Source organism: Panthera pardus, unplaced genomic scaffold, assembly GCF_024362965.1.
Source record: "Panthera pardus isolate Hobbes unplaced genomic scaffold, ASM2436296v1 HiC_scaffold_2, whole genome shotgun sequence".
Classification (NCBI taxonomy): Eukaryota; Metazoa; Chordata; class Mammalia; order Carnivora; family Felidae; genus Panthera; species Panthera pardus.
In genome coordinates, this window is record NW_026526765.1 from 102,415,235 (window position 1) to 102,435,751 (window position 20,517).

Below are 20,517 nucleotides of genomic sequence, written 5' to 3' on the forward strand. Positions count from 1 at the left end.
CCCCTTTCTGGTCCCTCCTTTAGTGGAGTATCAGAATGAGCTTCCTAGGACACAGCTCTGATTATACCCTAGAGCCATCAGGAATAAAGCCTTGGCCTCTTGACCCACAATCGTACCAACCCTTGTCTCCTTGTTCACCATTTTGCACTCCATGGACTCAGCACTCAGGTTATTTCTAACTGCATTCTTTTCCTTGTGCACTTTCAGTCACACTATTTCCTACACCTTAAAATTTTCCCCATCTTCCCATTTTAAAATATTACACATTCTTCAAATAACACTCAAATATCATTTTTGTCTACAGGCCTTGATAATTCACCACTGTGCCTCCTAAATTCATCTTCCTCTCTTTGTAGTCCTTAACATATCACTTCCTATGGTGAATCTGTCACATTCTAGTAGAGTTTGCCTATCATCAATTTGTACACTGTGTATATATAATTAGTAAATAGATAATTTGCTTAACATTCTTCTCAGCAGATGAATTTATATCCTACTTCCCTTGGAAAACAGAAGCCATGAAATAACTACCCCCGACGTCCTGCCAAAACATGTATAAAGTCCCCTATATCTTTACATATCATGTGCTCTCTTGCCTTCTCCTTCCTTTCCAAAGCTATCTTTTTCCTGGCTCTGAATCCCACCTTCTCATCCTTGACAAGAACCTCACTTCATCCATTACCTCTTCTTTTTTCTAAAGGTTTAACCTCCTTCTTGTTGCTGATTCCTCTTCTCAGTAATTCAGGGAACACCAGTTAGAACTATTAATAAACTATTCTTAAGCCAAAATAGTTGTGCTGATAGACCCTCAAGACTAGAGCAGCTACATCTACAAAGGCAAGGGAAACAAATTATAAACACACATTAGCCAGGCAAGAGAAAATTATGTTTATCCATCCATCCATCCATCCATCCATCCATGAAGTAAAGAATATTGAATGCTGACACCAGAACCACCACCCTCCTTATGCTCAGTCTTGATTTCCCCTGAGATACTCCTAATCTACAAACATCTGTGAATTCCACCTGAGGGGACCCAAAAACCTATTTACAGGGAAAGCCACTTGGACCTCTTCTTATCTGCTCTTCATTTTCTAAGAACCCATGGCCTCAATCATGTCAACATAAATTCAGAGATAAAAAATTCAAAGAATTTATCATGGCTTATCATTTTTATTTGTTTCTTACTATCTATTCTCACAAAAGGTTATAAATCACTTGATTGTAGACCCCCTAAGAACAAGGATTCTGTCTATCTTGTTTATCATTGTGTTCTAAATACCCAGCACACGGAAGGCACTCAAAAAAGTATAGAATGAATGGGACACTATATAAACAATTAGCTCAGCACTGCAGTGGTTCTAATGTTGGACTCTCAGCAGAACCACCTGAGAACCTTATTTAAACCATGCATTCCTAAATAGTCTTCCCTAACTATACTTCCCTGTCAAAGAAAAACCACAGTTGGACAGTAGTTAAAGCCATATAAATAGATTTTGTTCAGGACTACCACAATAGGGGAAATAAAGTACAGTACAGGGCTCAATTCCTAATATTAAACGGGCAAGTAAGAAGTAGGGGAGTGAGTCAGTGGATGGGAAGTTACCAATGGGAAACATCAGGGGTCAGGGAATTCCAGTTACACGACCGGACATGATCTTCACTCAAGACAGGCCAGAGTGCTCAGACATCCCCTAAAGAATGGTGGAAAATGAGAAGGATGGGGACTCTTGGTAAATTGATTTAGCAGGGTTCTTGCTAAAACTGGATTATATAAGGAAGTGCACAGATAGGCCCAGAAGAAGGTTCAGGAGCCTGACTCAAGTCTGATCAAGAAAGAATCTTTGTCAATATCCACAATCAGATGTACCATTATCAGGATTGGAAGGGGGGTGTGGGTACCTAGGTACAACATGTGTCCCTCACAGGCCTCCAGATTCTGTCATAGGGTGAGGGGCGTAACATCAGCAATTACTGTAGGAGGGGTAGTGGTTGTGTGTAGTTGAGAAAATTCCTCTGGTTAATTTTCACTCATCACCTCCAAACCCTGTGAGAACCACTGCTCTAGAAACACCGCTCTTATGCCTGTAATATTCTCTGGATTTTTAGCTATAGATGCCTGTCAACTGTCAGACCCCTGATCCTCCAGCCAATCTTAGAATATCTCTGGGGCTCATACGTGGGTGACTGCACATGGATAACTACTTTTCTCATTAAAATTTTTTCAGTATTTAACATTCTTATCCTCTACCACAGGGACCTTCAGTCATTAAACATACTAAGGCATTCTCTTTGAAGAGGTGGTCTAATACTGATTAAATGAAAAGGCAAGGTTACTTCTACCAAACCACATCAGATTAAATGTTTTCATTATTAGTAGAGAATGTCATTACCACCATGACCTTAAAACTTGGATCCCCAGACAAAACTCTTGGAAGAAGCCTTTAATACCCAGCCCACAGATTCCTCATCACCAGTTCCCCATAAGTCCATATCCTTCAGTCAAATTAAACAAGAAAGAAAAGGGTGACCTAGAAGTAGGGGTGAAGGAGTTAAAGGGGTTTGGAGCAGAGTTCTTATTCCTGTCTTTGAACAACAAAGTCCTCCAGCAGCTCTTCCTTTTGGGAAAACATTCCAGGCTGCAATCAGAAGCACTTCTCAGTATTATCCCCGGGGATATTGCCTGTGCACTAATCAATGATTAAAGCAATTTCCTGATCTTATTTAAAAATGACACAAATGGGAACAGTTGAGGGACTCAAGAAGGTGGTCAGGATTTTATCTTAAATATTTTCTGGAAAAGCAGCAGACAATTAAACCATTAAAGAACTCTAGGCAGTTTTTCAAGATTAAAATGTAACACATTTCAGTCGCAACTAAGCCTGTCATATAGGCATTCAAATTGCAATGTGACCCCCCCCCCAGAATACATTGGCACCCCAGTGAGTTCATTTCTATTAAAGAAGTGCTTCTGCGGAATGTGGGAGTCTAAACAACCTGTTCAATAGCCCAGAGTGACATGGAAGGAAAAGGAGAAAAGATCTTGGGAGTCAAAGGGAGTAGAGCTGAAATCACAATTTAGGATTATGTGATCTGATCAACATGACTTCCATCATCTCTCTTAGCCTCTGCTTCCTCCTCTGAAAAATGGTAATAATATTGATCTTGCAAGATTACTAAGGGAATAAGCCATGGTAATAGTAAGAATAAGAATACTGCCAATAGCAATTGTGTATGAGAATATTTCCTATCAGCATACTGTATCTCCCCAGGAAGCAGTGGAGGGATGTTCTTTTTTAATGCTTATATTATGCAGCAGCCTCTTGAGTTTGCATTGGGAAACAGTAAGTACCTGTTTTTCTCTTGATGTTCCTTCTTAAATGTTGTTTACTCTGGTTTAAACCCTCAGAAATGTGACCTTGGGTAAGTGCTCAAAAACATTTAAAGGCTACTAACCTTTACCTTTAAGATTTTTATGTTTCTTGGGTTGAATCTACCCCCTATCAGTTTTCATTTGTTCCCCTCAAAACTAGTAACTAAAATGACTAATTTTCCTTTGAACAGAGAACTTTTCCAAGTTTATATATTAAACAGTGAGAATGATTAGGTCTCACATCCTTAAAGTACCTAATACAGCTATTTCCCTTCCTTTGGATAAACAACAAGCCCTAAATAATCCATTTTTTATCAATGAATATTTACTAATAAAAGAATAACCAAAACAAAAGTCCCAATTTTTCAAACTGCATTTAATGAGGCTAAAGTCTGAAACAATTGATCTTTTATTGGTCTTATGTGAAAATTAAGGAGTCTACTAAAGGTTTTAATAAACAATGTCACATCAGCTCAATCCCAAACATCTCCAATTAACACAAACACACACACACACACACACACACACCAACACCACCATCACCACCACCCCACCCCTCCCACACACACCACTGCAATCAAAGAAAAAGAGAGTACACCAAAGTTTGTGTGGCAAACTCCCAATTAATGATCAAAACTCCTTGGAGCCAAGGTGCTATTCTCCCAATAGACTGCTATTTCTAAAATCCATCTCTTTGAAAACAACAGCATGATTAATTCCACCATTCTCACTTACATTACTTACAACATAGAAACAATGATGCAGTAAGAGCAATTATTAAAAACACTTTATTATGTATAATTGTACATGCTGCAATTTGTGTCATTTGGGATTATTTTCCAGGTTGTGATGTCACCTACCAAGATTAACTAAATCTAATGTTCATCCTGCCACACCACATACAAAAATACAGTTTTCAAAGTAAAGTTCCCCTTCTCTACACAAAGATGGGTAAGAGTTTGTCAGATGAATAAGAATACTTTGCACATGTATCAACACCATACAAGGCGTTATCCTTCACACAGTAACATTTAATGTATTCTTTTATTTGGGAACAGCAGGACAAGAGCCCCTTTAACTCTCAGAGGGAAACACAAACTTTGTTGCTAAAGCCGAACTCCAGGGATGAAAGTGTGGTCCTCTCAAGGGAGGCAGAGGCAGTGGGGATTTATGGAGGAGGGTGGAAGCCTCATAAGCACTTCAAGAGGAAGGAATTGCAGGTGGTTCCTCGGGGACAGTCGCAAAGCTTCCCAATCCGTGCTCCTTTTCGCACTGCGCACCGCTCCCCAGCGTGGCACTGCAAACAACACAAGGTGCAGTCTTCCCACATATGCAAACCCAGGCTCCCAATGGCCGCATCTCCCCATCAACACAATTTCCGACTCCTGGGAGGGATAGGTGGAACCTATCACCATCCCCAGAGGTCCAAGTATAGTCAGGCCTCAAACACAGAGAGCCTTGTGCTTATAATGTCAGTGAGAGAACATAAAAGGAAATTATCGAACCCTTCCTACTTTATTTCACCTTTTTTGGGTGGGGGGCCACATTTTCTGGCTCCTTTGATAGTTTATCCAAAAGAAAGAAAATCAGACATTTTTGTAAGAAATCAACAATAGACCTATTTCTCACAATCTCTGCTCCCTGCTTTCAGCCTCCTCATCCCAAGGAAGGTGTGTGTGTGTGTGTGTGTGTGTGTGTGTGTGTGTGTGTGAGAGAGAGAGAGAGAGAGAGAGAGAGACAGAGAGAGAGAGAGAGACAGAGAGAGACAGAGACAGAGACAGAGAGACAGAGAGAGAGAGAGAGAGAGAACGAACACATGCATGTGTGTGTTCCCTCAAGGAAAGTGACGAGCCGGGAATCAAGAATTTTGACCTTAAAACAGAGATCAAAAAATTGGCAGTGCTCCAGAAGGCAAGAAGAAAATTGGAGGAACAAGATCTGAGTAGATTTAAGGGCTCTTCCAATTCAGAGAATTCTTCATGAGTTGGAAAAAAAAAAAAACAAAACAAAAAAACAAAAAAAACAAAAACAAAAAAAACCTCATCCTCAAGAAATGCTCCTTTCCATACAGACACCCAAGAGCTGATTCCTGGCATAAGCTATTGGGTCTTCTGAAATGGCCTTAGAGGCCAAGGACCACGTTTGGGGATGTAAAACAAAGGGAAGCCTACAGACTTCTGCAAACCCATTACCTGCAAATCTAGATGGATCTAGAGAGTATAAAGCTAAGTGAAATAGGGCAGAGAAAGCCAAATACTGTATGATTTCACTCATATGTGGAATTTAAGAAACAAAACAAACAAAGAAAAAAGAGACAAACCCCAAAACAGAATGTTAACTATAGAGAACAAACTGATAGTTACCACATCCTGGGGAAAAGGTCACCTATAAGACTCAAGGTGGTATATTTCCTCCTGGAAAAACATGGGGAAGGGGAACCCCAAAGCCTTACCATGGGGACTTGGCCATACTTCTTCTCATAGATCGGAATACTTTTAGTCTTGAGCTTCTTCAGGACTTCCTGTAGCGCTTCGATCTGCAACACACCGCCCCCACCCCGGAGGAGCCGAAGTTGCCGCCTTGGCTGCAAGCCCAGCTCGGGTGCTCACTTCCCCTCCAGTCCTAGTTACAAGGAGCCCCAGAACCACACACACACTCCGCCGTGGGACTCCAAGGACAGAAAGGGACGGTGCAGGGGTAGTAACTTAGCGAGCACGGTCTCTCGTACTGACCGCAAGTCCCTTAGCTGCTGAGGCTCCTGTTGCTCCAAGGGCCCGGGACAAGGGATTCGCTCCATAAACTGCCCGCAGGCAGTGGGGCTCCAGACGATTTTCAGATGGCAGCGGGAGCGCTGCCTTTGCGCTCATCTCCGCGCTCATCCCCGCGCACCCGGACTCTGGGAAGTGGGGGAGGGAGGGAGGGAGGGAGGACGGACGCGTGTACAGAGGGACTGGGGGGCAACCAAGGGAGATCCGGGAGATACCCACCAGCTCCTTCTCATGGGAGGTATCCTCCACGGCAGAGTAGATGTCCAGGGCTCGGGGCTGGAGCTCAGCATCCTCCTGGGCACGGGCACCCAACAGCGGTAGCAGAAAAAGCAGGGCGGCACCCAAGACGGTCAGCGGCCGGAGACGGGGGCTCTCCATGGTGCTGAAACTCGGCGCTGCTGTGGCACCCCACGCTCCCGCCTTTTATAGAGAGCCAGAGCCCGAGTACAGGGAAGAGGGAGGGGGCGACGAAGGAAGTGAGTGTGGAGGAGGGTCCAGGTCAACCGTCTGTAGGCAGCGCTCCGCCACCGCCTGACATCAATGCCCGTTGGACACCAGGCACCCGTGAACGAAGCTGTGCGCACAGACAACAGGGACCCCGCACCCCTAAATGCTGTCAGCCCCGCGGCAAGGGACGCTCCCCTAGGGGCCAGAGCTGAAATGGAGGGGCGGAGGGGCGAAAGCTGAGGGATGGGGAGGAGGAGGGGGCCAGGAAATGGAAAATGCCTTGGAGGCAAGGCACAGGCTGTAGACTCGCTCCCCATCCCTAGCAGCAGTGGCAAAGCAATCCACCTCACCAGCCCTGCTTCGCCTCTCACCCCAGCCTGTGGCAGTAAGCAGGAGGTGTTGCCTCCATGCAGGCATGTTTGCTGAGCATTTTACTAGACACTGATGCCAGGTAGGGGAGGCAAACATAGTACATATAACAAAGAGAAATCATGGCCTTCCCCAGGATGAGTTCACAGAATCTACGTGGTAATGAGAAAAGAAGGAAGACAGACTAACCTCAATTCAGGGGCAGTATGGAGGGTACAGAGAGAGCCCCATTCTGATTCTGGTCCTGGCTCCGCTGCTTACAAGCTGTGTGACTTTAGGCAAAATAAAGAATCTATCTGAGCCTCTCTCTCTCTCTCTCTCTCTCTCTCTTTCATACAACTGGAATTTAAAAATGCACCTTACAAAGTTATCAAAAGGAGGAATGAGAATAGGTATGTAAAATCCCTGGCCCTTAACACAATAAGCACTAAGCCTCCCTGCCTCTTCCTTTTAAACTATGAGGCTACCCAGGTAAGTGGTTGTGTGCAGTACCTCAGTTTTTCCTTTGGGCAAACTCACCATCCTCATAACCCCTCTTACCCACTACCCACTTGTGATATCCAAGAAGCCTGTCTAGAAAGAAAGCAAAGGGGATGAAAAATGCAACTCCCTGATTATGGAAATATCTCTAGAGATCAGAAGTCAGTGATGAGCCAGGTCCTTAGTGACCTGGGAAGACTGGTTTTTAAAAGGTGGGGGGTCCTTATGGCCTGAATACAAATCAAAGTTTCTGTAGGAGAGGTGATGTTTTCCCTACTTAGACCTAGAGGCTTATCCCTCAGGCAGGCTTAACCCTGCCTGACCACCTGGGTTCTTTCACCACGTCATCTTTCTTTCAACTGCTCCTAACCCCATTCACTTTTCTCCAACCCCATTACTACCACCCCAGTTCTGGACAATTGCCCCAACCTACATCTTGCCTTCCTCCAACTCCACTCCATCTTCTCTTGACTTCCTCTAATCCATAACTGACAACCAGGCAGAGTGTTTTTACCCTTAATATGCACTGATGGCTTCCCATCTTACTAAGCACTGAATCTAAGTTCCTCATCCTGACTTACAAAGTACTACATGATCTGTACCTCTCTCCAATTTCATGTCCTACCACTCTGCCCCAGACCCCTCCACTCCAGCTGCAGTGGTCTTCTCTGTGCTCCTCTAACAGGTCAAGCTCATTCCCATTTTGAAGCTTTTGCCCTTACCTTACCTGGAAAGGTCTTCCTGTGTTTCTAAATAGTCGAATACTTCTTGTAATTTAAATCTCGGTTTAAATGTCCTTGACCAGCCAATCTAAAGTATCCACCAATTTATGCTCCCACAGATTTATTGCTTGCCATGTGATGTGGGTCACTGGGATAATTAATACAAAATATGTGTCTGTTATCTCATTTATCAAGTATTTAATTGCTACTCAAATGCACCCTGGGAAGAAATTCAAGAAATACTATCTCTCCTGATGAGTAGCACACACATCAACAGCATCAAAGTATTTTCCTTTGGGATAAATCTAACTTGAAAATTAATCTAATACCTACCCCAGGTCTGCCTCTTAAACATACCTTTAGATCCTACACAATAAAACTTCAGTGCCAGCACATTTTACTGTTTAAACCTTACAGAGACATATTGGCACTCATCGCAAAAGGGATCTCCAGTAACGAAGGTATTCTAAATTTCAGAAGGAAAGTAAGGTTTTAGTCCATCCTTCTGCAAAGATGGGGATATTCCCAATGCAGTAATTTCTCTCATGTTGTGGACAGACACAATTTACTGATTTACTGTGGACAAACCTCTCTTAACCACTCCTCCTAAGATAAAGCAGGCTTCCTATTTCTCTCTCACTCCCCCCTTCAAATTTTGAGTAATTTATTTTCCAGTATGGCCCAGAATAACACTTGGCCTTTTGGACTGTCATATTGCTCAAGTACCAAACTACTTTGTTATCCATTAACCCCCTCTCCATCCTTCTGCCAAACAAGTCTTGTTCAACAGTAAACTTCCTCAGTTTGGGCCAGGAAAACAAAAGCAAAAATAAACATTGGAACTCCATCAAAATAAACAATTCTTCACAGTGAAGGAAATAATCAATAAAACTAAAAGACAATCTAATGAATAGGAGAAGATATTTACAAATGACATATCTGATAAAGGGTTAGTATCCAAAATACAGAAAGAACTGATACAATTCAATGCCCAAAAAACAAAGAATCCAATTTAAAGATGAGCAGAAGACATGAACACACATTTCTCCAAAGAAGAAACACAGATCACCAACAAATGCATGAAAAGATCCTCAATATTACTAATCACCAGGGAAACACAAATCAAAACCACAATGAGATACCACCTCACACCTGCCAGAATGGCTAAAATCAAAAACACAGGAAACAACAAGTGTGGGGAAGAATGTGGAGAAAAAGGAAGCCTCTTGCTGTGGGAATGCAAACTGGTGCAGCCACTGTAGAACACAATAGGGAGGCTCCCCAAAAAGTTAAAAATACTTTCCTTTTACTGCCACAGTGGCAGCCATAAGTATGTTCAGGCTTCAAAAGAGGCTTGTCTCCAAGGTCCTCCACTGTGGCAAAAAAGGCCTCGTTGGACCCCAATGAGTCTAAGGAAATCACCAGTGCCAACTCCCATCAGTACATCCAGAAACTGATCAAGGATGGGCTGGTCATCCAGAAGCCTGTACTGTCCATTCCCAGGATCAGTACCGGAAAAACACCTTGGCCTGCCAGAAAGGTAGGCATATGGGCATCAGTAAGAGAAAAGGTACTGCCAAGGCTCAAATCCCTGAGAAGGTGACCTGGATGAGGAGAATGAGAATTCTGTGCCAGTTGCTCAGCAGACACCATGACTCTGAGAAGACTGACTGCCACATGTGTCATAGCCTGTACCTGAAAGTCAAGGGCAACCTGTTCAAAAACAGGTGGATTCTCATGGAACACATCCACAAGCTGAAGGCAGACAAGGCTCTCAAAAAGCTTCTGCTGAAAAGGATTCTGCTGAAAAAGTTCCACAGATCAAGGACCAAGGAAGCACACAAAGTCTGTGAAGAGCACCTCCAAGCCAAGAAGAAGGAAATCATCAGACTCTGTCCAAGGAGCAAGAGATAAAGAAATAAAACTTCCTCTCTTTTGTCTGTATACAGTGGCCTCAGCAATTACACAGGTCGATTATTCAATAAAGCAAACCCTTATCTGCCCCCCCCAAAAAAATTAAAAATAGAACTACTATATGATCCAGTAATTCCACTACTGGGTATTTACACAAAGAATACAAAAACATTAATTCAAAAAGATAGAAGCACCCCTATGTTTATTGCAGTATTATTTACAATAGCCAAATTATGAAAAAAGCCCAAGTGTCTCTCAGTAGATGAATGGAAGAGCACCTGGGTGGCCCAGTTGGTTTGGCATTCGACTCTTGATTTTGGCTCAGGTTGTCATCTCATGGTTTGTGGGATCAAGTCCCATATCAGGCTCTGCACTGACAATGTGGAGCCTGCTTGGAATTCTCTCTCTCTCTCTCTCTCTCTCTCTCTCTCTGCCCCTCCTTGCTTTCTCTTGCTTGCTTTCTCTCTCTTAAAATAAATAAACTTTAAAAAAAATAGATGAACAGTTAAAGAAGATGTGATACACACACTCAGCCATAAAAAAAGAATAAGTTCTTGTCATTTGGAACAACATAGATGGGTCTAGAGAGTATAAACCTAGGTGAAATAAGTCAGTCAGAGAAAGCCAAATACTGTATGATTTCACTCATATGTGGAATTTAAGGGGGGGGGGAAGGAAAAAAGAGACAAACCCCAAAACAGACTGTTAACTACAGAGAACAAAGGGAGGTGAGTGGGTGGGGTACATAAAATAGGTGAAGGGCAATGAAAGTACACTTATCACGATAAACACTGAGTGATCTATAGAATTGTTGAATCACTACACTGTACCTCTGAAACTAATATAACGCTGTATATTAATTATATTGGAATTAAAAAAATCCTCAGTTTCACTGACCTCTTAGATATTTGTATTTAAAAGTGTTTCTCTTTACTTATGTTCACTGCACTTTCCTCCAGGTTAAACATCACTCTGTTCTCTTTGGTACACATTTATAATCTCATGGGTGGCACACTTTTCACTTCTACATTATCTGGTCCCCCACCTTCCCTATCTCCAGAAGAGAAATGAGTTTCCATTGACATTCATCTTGTATTTACTGACTTTCAATCCAAAGCCTTCCAAAGGAACTGATGTCGTTCTGTTCTAACGAAACGACTTTATCACTATATAGAAGAAAACAATCAGCAAATGAAGCACACTTGGAGTTGATGCTAAACTGGGAGGTGCTGGAGACATATGAAAGACTATGTATTTTAGAGACAGCCTCAGAAGGAATAAAGTAGAGAAATAAGACAAAGCTTTCCATTATTTTTTCAAAGATTTCAATTTAAAAACTGTCAATTTCAAGGCTTCCAATTTTTTATTTTTTTTTAATTTTTCTTACTCTCTAATATGAAATTTATTGTCAAATTGGCTTCCATACAATACCCAGTGCTCGTCCCAACAGGTGCCCTCCTCAGTGCCCATCACCCACTTTCCCCTCCCTCTCACCCCCCATCAACCCTCAGTTTATTCTCAGTTTTTAAGAGTCTCTTATGGTTTGCAAGGCTACCAATTTTTTTAAAATATCAATGTTCAGTATGTTCACAGCACTGCTAAGTACACTATGAGGACTAAACAAGAACAATTCTTGCCCTTGATCTCTGGGTCTGATCATATCCATAAATACCCATAATGTAACATCTCATTGAGGTGAGGGTCCTACTAGAGAAAGAAAAGCCCCAAGAACTCAGAGATCAATTCCCACTAGAGAGGGGAAGTTTCATGAAAAAAAAAAGGCATAGGAATTTCTGGGTCTTAAGAGGGTGTGTAGAATTTCCACAATAACCAACATCCCACTCTGGGGCCTTGGGGGTAAATAGGCAATGTACACATAGTCATGTAAAAGATGTAAAAGTCATGTAAAAGATGGGGAAACAGCACTGGAAAGGAACAGTAGAGCAGAAAAAGGAAATTAAGAGTAGCAATAGATCATTCTAAATTTGTATCCAAAATGAACAAGAAGCATAGATGAACCCAAAGGTTTCCATTTTTTAAATACTAACACTAAAAGCAAGCTTTGTTACCTAAGAGGTCTAGTCTAAGAGAAGTAGCCCGTGTCAGATATAGGGAGGTATCAATAATGAAAGGATACTTGTTCCAAGACAAAGAAACCTTTCTCAGGTTTCTTTTGCACCACACACCTGGACTGCAGCAGAAAGAATGGCACACCTAACCTACACTCCCTATGCCAGAGGTATCCCATCTTCTCCTCTAATTTTTCTGGATTCAGAACTCCTAAACTTGTAAGAAGTGTAGGATTAGAACTAAAGCAGTAGACTAGGATGCCCTAAGAGATGAACTATATGACCTAATAGAGAGTAATTTGAATCCCTCAATGGCTTTTCATTGCCTATACTTTTAAATTAACTTCTCAGCATGGTGTCAAGAGTTTCTCATAGTTTGATCTTCACCCATATTTCCAATCTCCTTTTCCTCCACTTCCAACCAGTTCTATCAGGCATCTTATATTTTATTTGGCAGATACACCATACTTATTTCTTACCTTTGCACTAAATGAGAGGAATACACTAGGTTATGCTGTTATAACAAACAGCTCCCAAATCTTAGTGACATGACAAAAAAGAGATATACTTCTCACTCATCTCACATCTGCATCGGGTTTAATGAAGTGCTATGTTCATCATGGTCTCAGGGACCTAGAATGACCAAACAGCCACCATGTCTGACATTGCTTGTTGTGTTCGGGGGGGGGGGGGGGGGGGGGGAGGGGGAGGGGAGAGGAGGGGCAGTGGGGCGGGGGAGGGGCGGTGGGGGTGAGCAGTCGGGGGAAGAAGAGCTCTGGGTAATCTTGAACAATCTATTAACAGCTGTGGCCCAGAAGTGCTGTTTAACTTGTTTGTAACTCATTAGCCTGAACTACTCACATGGCTCCACCAACGTAAAAGGGACTAAGAAGTGCAGTGTTAACATGTGCCTAGAACAGACTACCATACACGTCTGCATGTTCATACCTCTGCCTTTGTCCATGCCCTTCTCTACACCTGGAATGTCCTTCCCAGGCTGTGAACATCTAAACAGCTCATGTTTCAAGACCTATCTTATCTGACACCTTCCTCATCCATTAGCAATCATACCAACAGGTTTACCTTACATTTGTTTCCATAAAACTTTAAACAATACTTATTAAAACACCCAACATGCATTATATTATGTTATCATATGTCTATCTCACTTGCTAGACAAAAAAAAAACACCCTCGAATACTCCTGGTATTCCCAGTATTTAACATGGTGCTCAATACACAGATGAGAAGGAGAAAATTAGGTACTATGAAATGAAAGATAATATTTAGACACTAACTAGGTGACCATACAAACAATTACACACTTATTACAGAATAAATTCATTAAGCAGTTTAAAAGCACTGCCAATTTACTATTTAGAAACACCATTATCACCCTCATATTAAGAAAAAAGTATGCCAGAGAGGGGGAAATTTGTTTCACAGGTAGTCAGTTTCAGAGTAGGATTTCTGGGGTACAAGCTCTGGCCTCTCTCAACATTTCCTCCACAATTAAGGGCATTTTAGTTTCAAAATGGTAGATTTTTTGCCAAGTGCAAAATTTGGTCTGTCACTAAGAAGAAGGGTATTGCCATAAAAATAAACTCAAAATGGATCAAAGACCTAAATGTAAGACAGAAAACCATCAAAACCCTCGAGGAAAAAACAGGCAACAACCTCTTTGACCTCAGCCACAGAAACTTCTTACTCAACACGTCTCCGAAGGCAAAGGAATTAAAAGCAAAAACGAACTATTGGGACCCTATCAAGATAAAAATCTTCTGCACTGCAAAGGAAACAATCAACAAAACTAAAAGGCAACCGATGGAATGGGAGGAGATATCTGCAAATGACTTATCGGATAAAGCGTTAGTATCCAAAATCTATAGAGAACTTACCAAACTCAACACCTGAAAAACAAATAATCCAGTGAAGAAATGGGCAGAAGACATGAATAGACACTTTTCCAAAGAAGAAGATATCCAGATGGCCAACAGACACATGAAAAGATGCTCAACATCACTCATCATCAGGGAAATACAAATCAAAATCACACTGAGATACCATCTCACACCAGTCAGAGTGGCTAAAATTAACAATTCAGGAAACCACAGATGTTGGAGAGGATGTGCAGAAACCCTCTTGCACTGTTGGTAGGAATGCATGGTGCAGCCACTCTGGAAAACAGTGTGGAGGTTCCTCAAAAAATTAAAAATAAAATTACCTTATGACCCAGAAATAGCACTATTAGGAATTTATCCAAAGGATACAGAAGTGCTGATTCATAGGGGCACATGTACCCCAATGTTTATAGCATCACTTTCAACAATAGCCAAATTATGGAAAGAGCCTAAATGTCCATCCATTGATGAATGGATAAAGATGTGGTTTATATATACAATGGAATACTACTTGGCAATGAGAAAGAATGAAATCCTGCCATTTTCAGCAAGGTAGATGGAACTGGAGGGTATCATGCTAAGTGAAATAAGTCAGGCAGAGAAAGATATATCATATGTTTTCACTCATACGTGGAATTTGAGAAACTTAACAGAAGACTATGGGGGAAGGCAGGGGAAATATAGTTTCAAACAGAGAGGGAAGCAAACCATAAGAGACTCTTAAATATAGAAAACAACCTGAGGTTTGATTTGGGGGGGGAGGGGAGTGGGGGAAATGGGTGATGGGCATGGAGGAGGGCACTTTTTGGAATGAGCACTGGATGCTGCATGTAAGCAATGAATCATGGGAATCTACTCCCGAAGCCAAGAGCACACTGTATACACTATATGTTAGCTAATTTGACGATAAGTTATATTTTTTAAAAAAGGAAGGGTATTGCTTCCAGATCCTTGTTATAGACTTCTTCAGGGCTTTTCCCACACACTCCCTATGGTGCAATATGGAAAGAAAACTGGGATAGGATCAAATCCTAAAGAATCTTGGGAAATTTAAAACCTGTTTCTGATCAACAGTCCCAGATCACAGACATGAAGAAGTGACTCCTGTGCTGGGCAGGGCTTGGCTTAGATGGCATTTAAGGTCACTTTTACAATCATGATTCTGGGACTTTATGCCTCCTTGAGAAATCACTAAAGTGAAATCTATTCCTTTTGACATAAACTATAACCTCAGGAGAAAAACAATAACATCTGGCATGATCCAAAGAGGCAGGGCCTGAGGGCAAAAGTATATTTTATAGGAAGAAGGATCCTCAGTGAGTCTCTCCTTTATTTTTCAGGTGATCTCTGGCCCTGACATTTCTCTACTGTGCATTAGAAGTAGTTTAATCTGGTTCTGGTTTTAATGATAGATCCATCATGTTGGCTTGGATTACCAGCTAAGTCAGGCCCAGCTTCTCCTGCTCTGCAAGCTCGATATATTGACATTCAGATCTCTGCACTTCCCATCAAACTTTCTCTGTAAAGCCAGCCTCACAAGGTCTCTGAGATGGATGGGCTAGCAATCATTTCTTAAGCTCCCCTAATATTTTCGGAAAGCCCACACGGACTGTGGTTATTACACCGGAAGGTGAGATTAGAGTGGAACTTTGAGAAGAGTGAAGCCCAGAGAATGGCAGACTTGCTCAAGGTCATCTGTCAAGTTTTTCTCTCCTAACAACTGACTGCAGGAAGACAGCTGTTTGGAAATCCAGTTTAACTTTATGAATGGGATTATCGACAAATGAAGCTCTTCTATTTCTATACAAAAGAAGTTTAAAGATCTTAGGAAAGGCAATCCAATCAGAAGAGGTGTGCAGACTGGGGGATGTCTTAAAGCTGCATTTGCCATAGAGTATTCACTGTTTTAGGGGGACCTTGTGGAGATAATAATGATTATGGGAATACTTAAAAAAAAAAAAAAAAACACCTCAATTTTCCTCAGTGCCCAATACTCCCTTAATTTTCAACCCTTCTCTAGAAAACACAGATCTTCAATCATAGTCTCCTTTCTTACAGGCCCCAAGGCCTCTATGCCCATTCATCTGAGGCTGTGACAAACATCGTGGCTATCCGTGGCTCCCACTCCCTCTGAAACACTATGCGATGTTATGTGTTACACTGTGTTATGATTCACAAATACTTAGTCCTCCAGGAAGGACTATACTTTGGACTCCACCAAAAGCATAGCCTTTTCAACATCATGTGACTTGCTTCAGCCAATGAGATACAGGCAGAAGTATGAGGAATTGTTTTCATGTGGAAACTTTAAAAACCAAAGCATACTTTGCACTGCTCTCTTTCCCCTTCCATGCTGATTGGCAATGTTCCACATAGAGGTAGCTCTGTCAGCCTGTTATGGAGAGTTCTGGAGGGAAGAAAATGTTGAACACAGCTACCAGCCTTCAGTAGACATACAGTGTGAGTAAGGAATAAACTTTGCAGATGTAAGCCACTGAGCTTTTGGGGTCATTTGTTACTGCAGCATAATTTAGCTTACCCAGGCCAACTCAGGTAGATAGATTACCATATCCATCAACTCATCTCATAGATAGGACCAGTCATCTATGCTGCATAACATTTAGTGGCTAAAGACAACATGTCTTTATTATCTCACTATTTCTGTGGGTCAAGAATCCAGACATGGCTTAGCTAAATCATCTCTTTGAGGGTCAGTGCAAGGCTGTAATCATAAGGTGTTGACTGGGGCAGCAGTCATCTCAAAGTTCAACTGAAGCAAGATCCACTTCCAAGATAACTTAGTGGTTGTTGGCAAGAAGCCAGAGAAGTGACATCTCATCATTTGTGCCATATTCTATTCACTGGGTCCTTCCCACACTAACAGGCAGGAAGTGAATATCAGGAGTCAGGGATTAATGGGAACCATATTAGAAAGTGTCTATCACAATGATTGTCAACAAAAATAAAAGTAAATGAACAAGAATTGTTCAAGAACCTAAGCTTGAGTGGTGAGATAAGAAAGAGAATCTTTATAAATGGGCTCTGAAGCCCAGAAAGGTTAAATATCTTGCCTAGGCTATGCAGTTAGAAGTAAAGCCAGAATGAAAATTGAGATCAGTGCTATTTCTGCTCGACAGTGATAAGAGAAAAATTAAATAGCAATACAAGACAAATTGCATTCAAGTGAAACAGAAGCTAGGCCATCAGTTGCTAATTGAATTGTCACATAAATCATCCAGATAATGAGTGAATTAAAAGTGCAGAAAGACAAGCTTGTTAGGCTGGGGGCAATAAAAAAGGTGGGTCATAATATGAGCTAGACCCAAAGGGTAGAATTGTTTGGGTGGAAAAGAAGGCGAAACTGTTCTTGGCAAGGAAATAGCCATGCTGAGGCTTCTTCAGGAGAACCCTGAGGCATCATGCAGAAATGTTGATGCCCCTACTCCTCTGTCTTCAATCTCAACTCATCAGGTGAAAGACATTTTCCAAACAGGCTATCTCTGGAACATTGTGCATCAGAGGTGAAGCCAGACAGACCCTTTAATTTATCCTTAGAGAAGTGGTACCCAACCTGAGGAAGAAGTATCGGAATCAACTGGAAATTTTTGTTTGCCAAGCTACATATGCTTATATTATACCCCCAAAACCTGAGGTACCAGAATATCTGTGGAGGAGGGCACTGGAGCTCAGCTAGCTTGCAAAAGTTTCCCCAAGTGATTCTGATATAACCCCCTGGTTAAGAAGCACTGCTAAGGGGCTCTTTGCATCATCTGGTGAGGTTTCAGGGGTGCATATGATGCCCAACAAAGAACTCCAAGGCCAGGTCTTTTCAGGATGTTAATACCCTCTCTCATAAAACACAAACAGCTTGACAGGTGAGCCAGGATGGAAAGATGAAGTCCAGTCATGCTCAGTTCAACAGAGATCTCCACTGTCCCCTCAATTAAAGTCTTATGAGCACGCCCCAAGGGCCTTTCCAAGAATACTTGACGTGCAGAGATAAGCCCCCAAAATAGTAAGCTTAATAGTAATTAAACCTTAATGAAAGACTCACTTCCATCCCCCTTGACAGGATAATGGGACAGGGGGATGTATTCCCCATTTTGTAGGTGATAAAACTGATCATTTAAGTAACTGGATCCGGGTCCACAAGCAAGTGGGAAGGAAGTGGAACCCAAATTATCTGAAAACCCAGTATTTTCTTATTTGCTAGTCCTTCCATTTTACTTTGTCAATTTTATCATTGTTTTAGGAGAGCAGGTGAGAAAAGAGGGGTGGAAAGAGAAAGAGAAAATAAAATCTATAAAATTTTCAATTATAAAAGGATATTCCCTAAAGGTCAAGATCCCCATGGTTCCCTGACAAACCAAGTCATTTTTTATTGGAAGTTGCAAAAATGTCAGGCTGAGTTTCCAAGTGCAAGTTTTGATTTTCCCATTGTGATTGAAACTCTGTTTCATTACACAGACTGTGAACTCTGGACTGAGGTCCTCCCGTGCATCCCAATGGAGATCTTCTCCAAAAAATCAAACAAGGCTTTAAGGGCACTTTGGCTAGGGGAAGAGCAAAGATCTCACCCTATGCAGATACAAACCCACCACGCTTCACTGACTAGGAGAGACCCTGACAAGCCACAGCTATTAGCATTTATGATGCTTTTTGCCCAGATGCAAATGTCATTTTCTGCCATTTGCACTGATGACCAGGGTAGCCCTGGATAAAGGCATCGCTGATGGACACAGCCTTTGCTAGGGGTGGGGGAGAGGTTGGAATGGACTATAACTACAGCTTTTCCCATGGCAGCCGTCAGATACCCACAGAGACCAATCTCTCCCAAGGCTTGCAATGAAATGTTTCCTCGGGGGATGAAAAAGTCTTCAAAGGAACCTGTCAAGTTTGCTGTACTTTTTTTTTTAATCATTGTTTTTTTTTTCCCCAAGCACAGGCACACAAAAAAGAGCAAGTAGCTTCAAAATGCCATTACCTGTTTCCTTAATATTTGCCATATGATAGTCTTGATGTCCAAGCATTTCAAAGGGAAACTCTGAAATAATTCTTTGTTTCTTTCTTGTCTATTCTTTCTCCAGGATTTTGTAAAAACACATCCAAGCTCTAGAGGCATGGACATAAATGTCCTAAAGGCTCAGTTACATATGAGTAAATCAAGATAAGTGAATGGACTGCCCAAAAGGTGCTGGGAGATAAGTGAAAACCAATCTTGCATTCCAGACTTCCTAAGCCCATTTCTCTGGCAGAGACCCAAGGTATGAGTGTTATTTATGTGGAAACCCTAAAAAGAGTTTCTGAACTGGGCTGAAAATTAATTAGGCCACCTTGTGAGCTTTTCAAACAATATCCACCATCAGAGATTCTGATTCAATTGGCCTTGGGTGGTGCCCAGGTAAGGGTGCTTTAAAAGCTCCCCAGGTATAAGATGGAGGTATCTCACTCTCAATGATCAGTATGGCCCTTCCAGTGCCTAATTCACTGAACTGGGCATTTGGATCAGTTGCTCTGTTCCCGTTTATGGATTGTAAATCTAGGTGTCTATGGGGGACAACAAGTAAGGTAAGGCCCAAAGAAGGCCAGGTACAAAGCAACAGAGAATGGTAGACCTTATAGGGTTTTTTAAATGTTTATTTATTTTTGAAGGAGAGAGAGACCAAGCATGAGCAGGGGATGGGCAGAGAGAGAGAGAGGGAGACACAGAATCCAAAGCAGGCTCCACAGGCTCTGAGCTGTCAGCACAGAGCCCAATGCGGGGCTTGAACTCACGGGCCATGAGATTATGACCTGAGCCAAAGTTGGACGCTTAATCAACTGAGCCACCCAGGAGCCCCTTAGTTTTTCAAGAGGAGATAGAAATTTCAATTTTTAAAAAAAATTTTTAATGTTTATTTACTTTTGAGAGAGAGAGACAGAGTGTGAGTGGGGGAGGGCAGAGAGAAAGAGAGACAGAATCCAAAGCAGGCTCCAGGCTCTGAGCTGTCAGCACGGAGCCCGACGCGGGGCTCGAACTCACGGACCATGAGATCATGACCTGAGTCGAAGTCAGATGTTTAACCAACTGAGCCTCCCAGGGGTCCTAGAAATTTGGATTTTTATATGAAACTTCCTGATTTAAAAATATTAACAACTGATTTAAAATAGAATTCTTTGAAAGTACACAAGGCAGCAGCCTTGGTTTCCACTCAGAGCATTTCCTACACTGAGCACTCAGATGACCTGGGCATCTCTTTCCCTCTGGGATAAGCTAGCAAAACTGAAGAAAGAAAGCACATCTACAGAGCATGACTGCCTGTCCTGGTAAACACTGGCCTCCTGTCAGTCTGGCCTGCATCATCATTTATATGTATATGTCTTTAACTGACAGACTCCAGTTTCCAGGAGGGCCCAGGAATATGTCTATAACCAAGATGAGTGACCCGAACCCTGAGAGGCTTCACCAGGCCTTAGACAAGAATGTGCCATTGGG

At 42.0% G+C, this 20,517-nt stretch overlaps 1 protein-coding gene and 1 pseudogene across 1 annotated transcript; one reads left to right on the forward strand and one right to left on the reverse strand.

The window, feature by feature from the left end:
- Nucleotides 1–4,133: 4,133 nt before the first annotated feature.
- CARTPT (CART prepropeptide) lies at nucleotides 4,134–7,234 on the reverse strand. The gene is made up of 4 exons (XM_019463145.2): nucleotides 7,147–7,234; nucleotides 6,361–6,561; nucleotides 5,826–5,909; nucleotides 4,134–4,670 (listed from the first exon to the last, which is right to left on the reverse strand). Exons 2-4 carry the CDS (start codon nucleotides 6,517–6,519, stop codon nucleotides 4,563–4,565), a joined length of 351 nt encoding a protein of 116 aa, XP_019318690.1. The 5' UTR covers nucleotides 6,520–6,561; nucleotides 7,147–7,234; the 3' UTR covers nucleotides 4,134–4,562.
- Nucleotides 7,235–9,491: 2,257 nt separating this feature from the next.
- LOC109275098 (60S ribosomal protein L19-like) lies at nucleotides 9,492–10,081 on the forward strand (annotated as a pseudogene).
- Nucleotides 10,082–20,517: the final 10,436 nt, after the last annotated feature.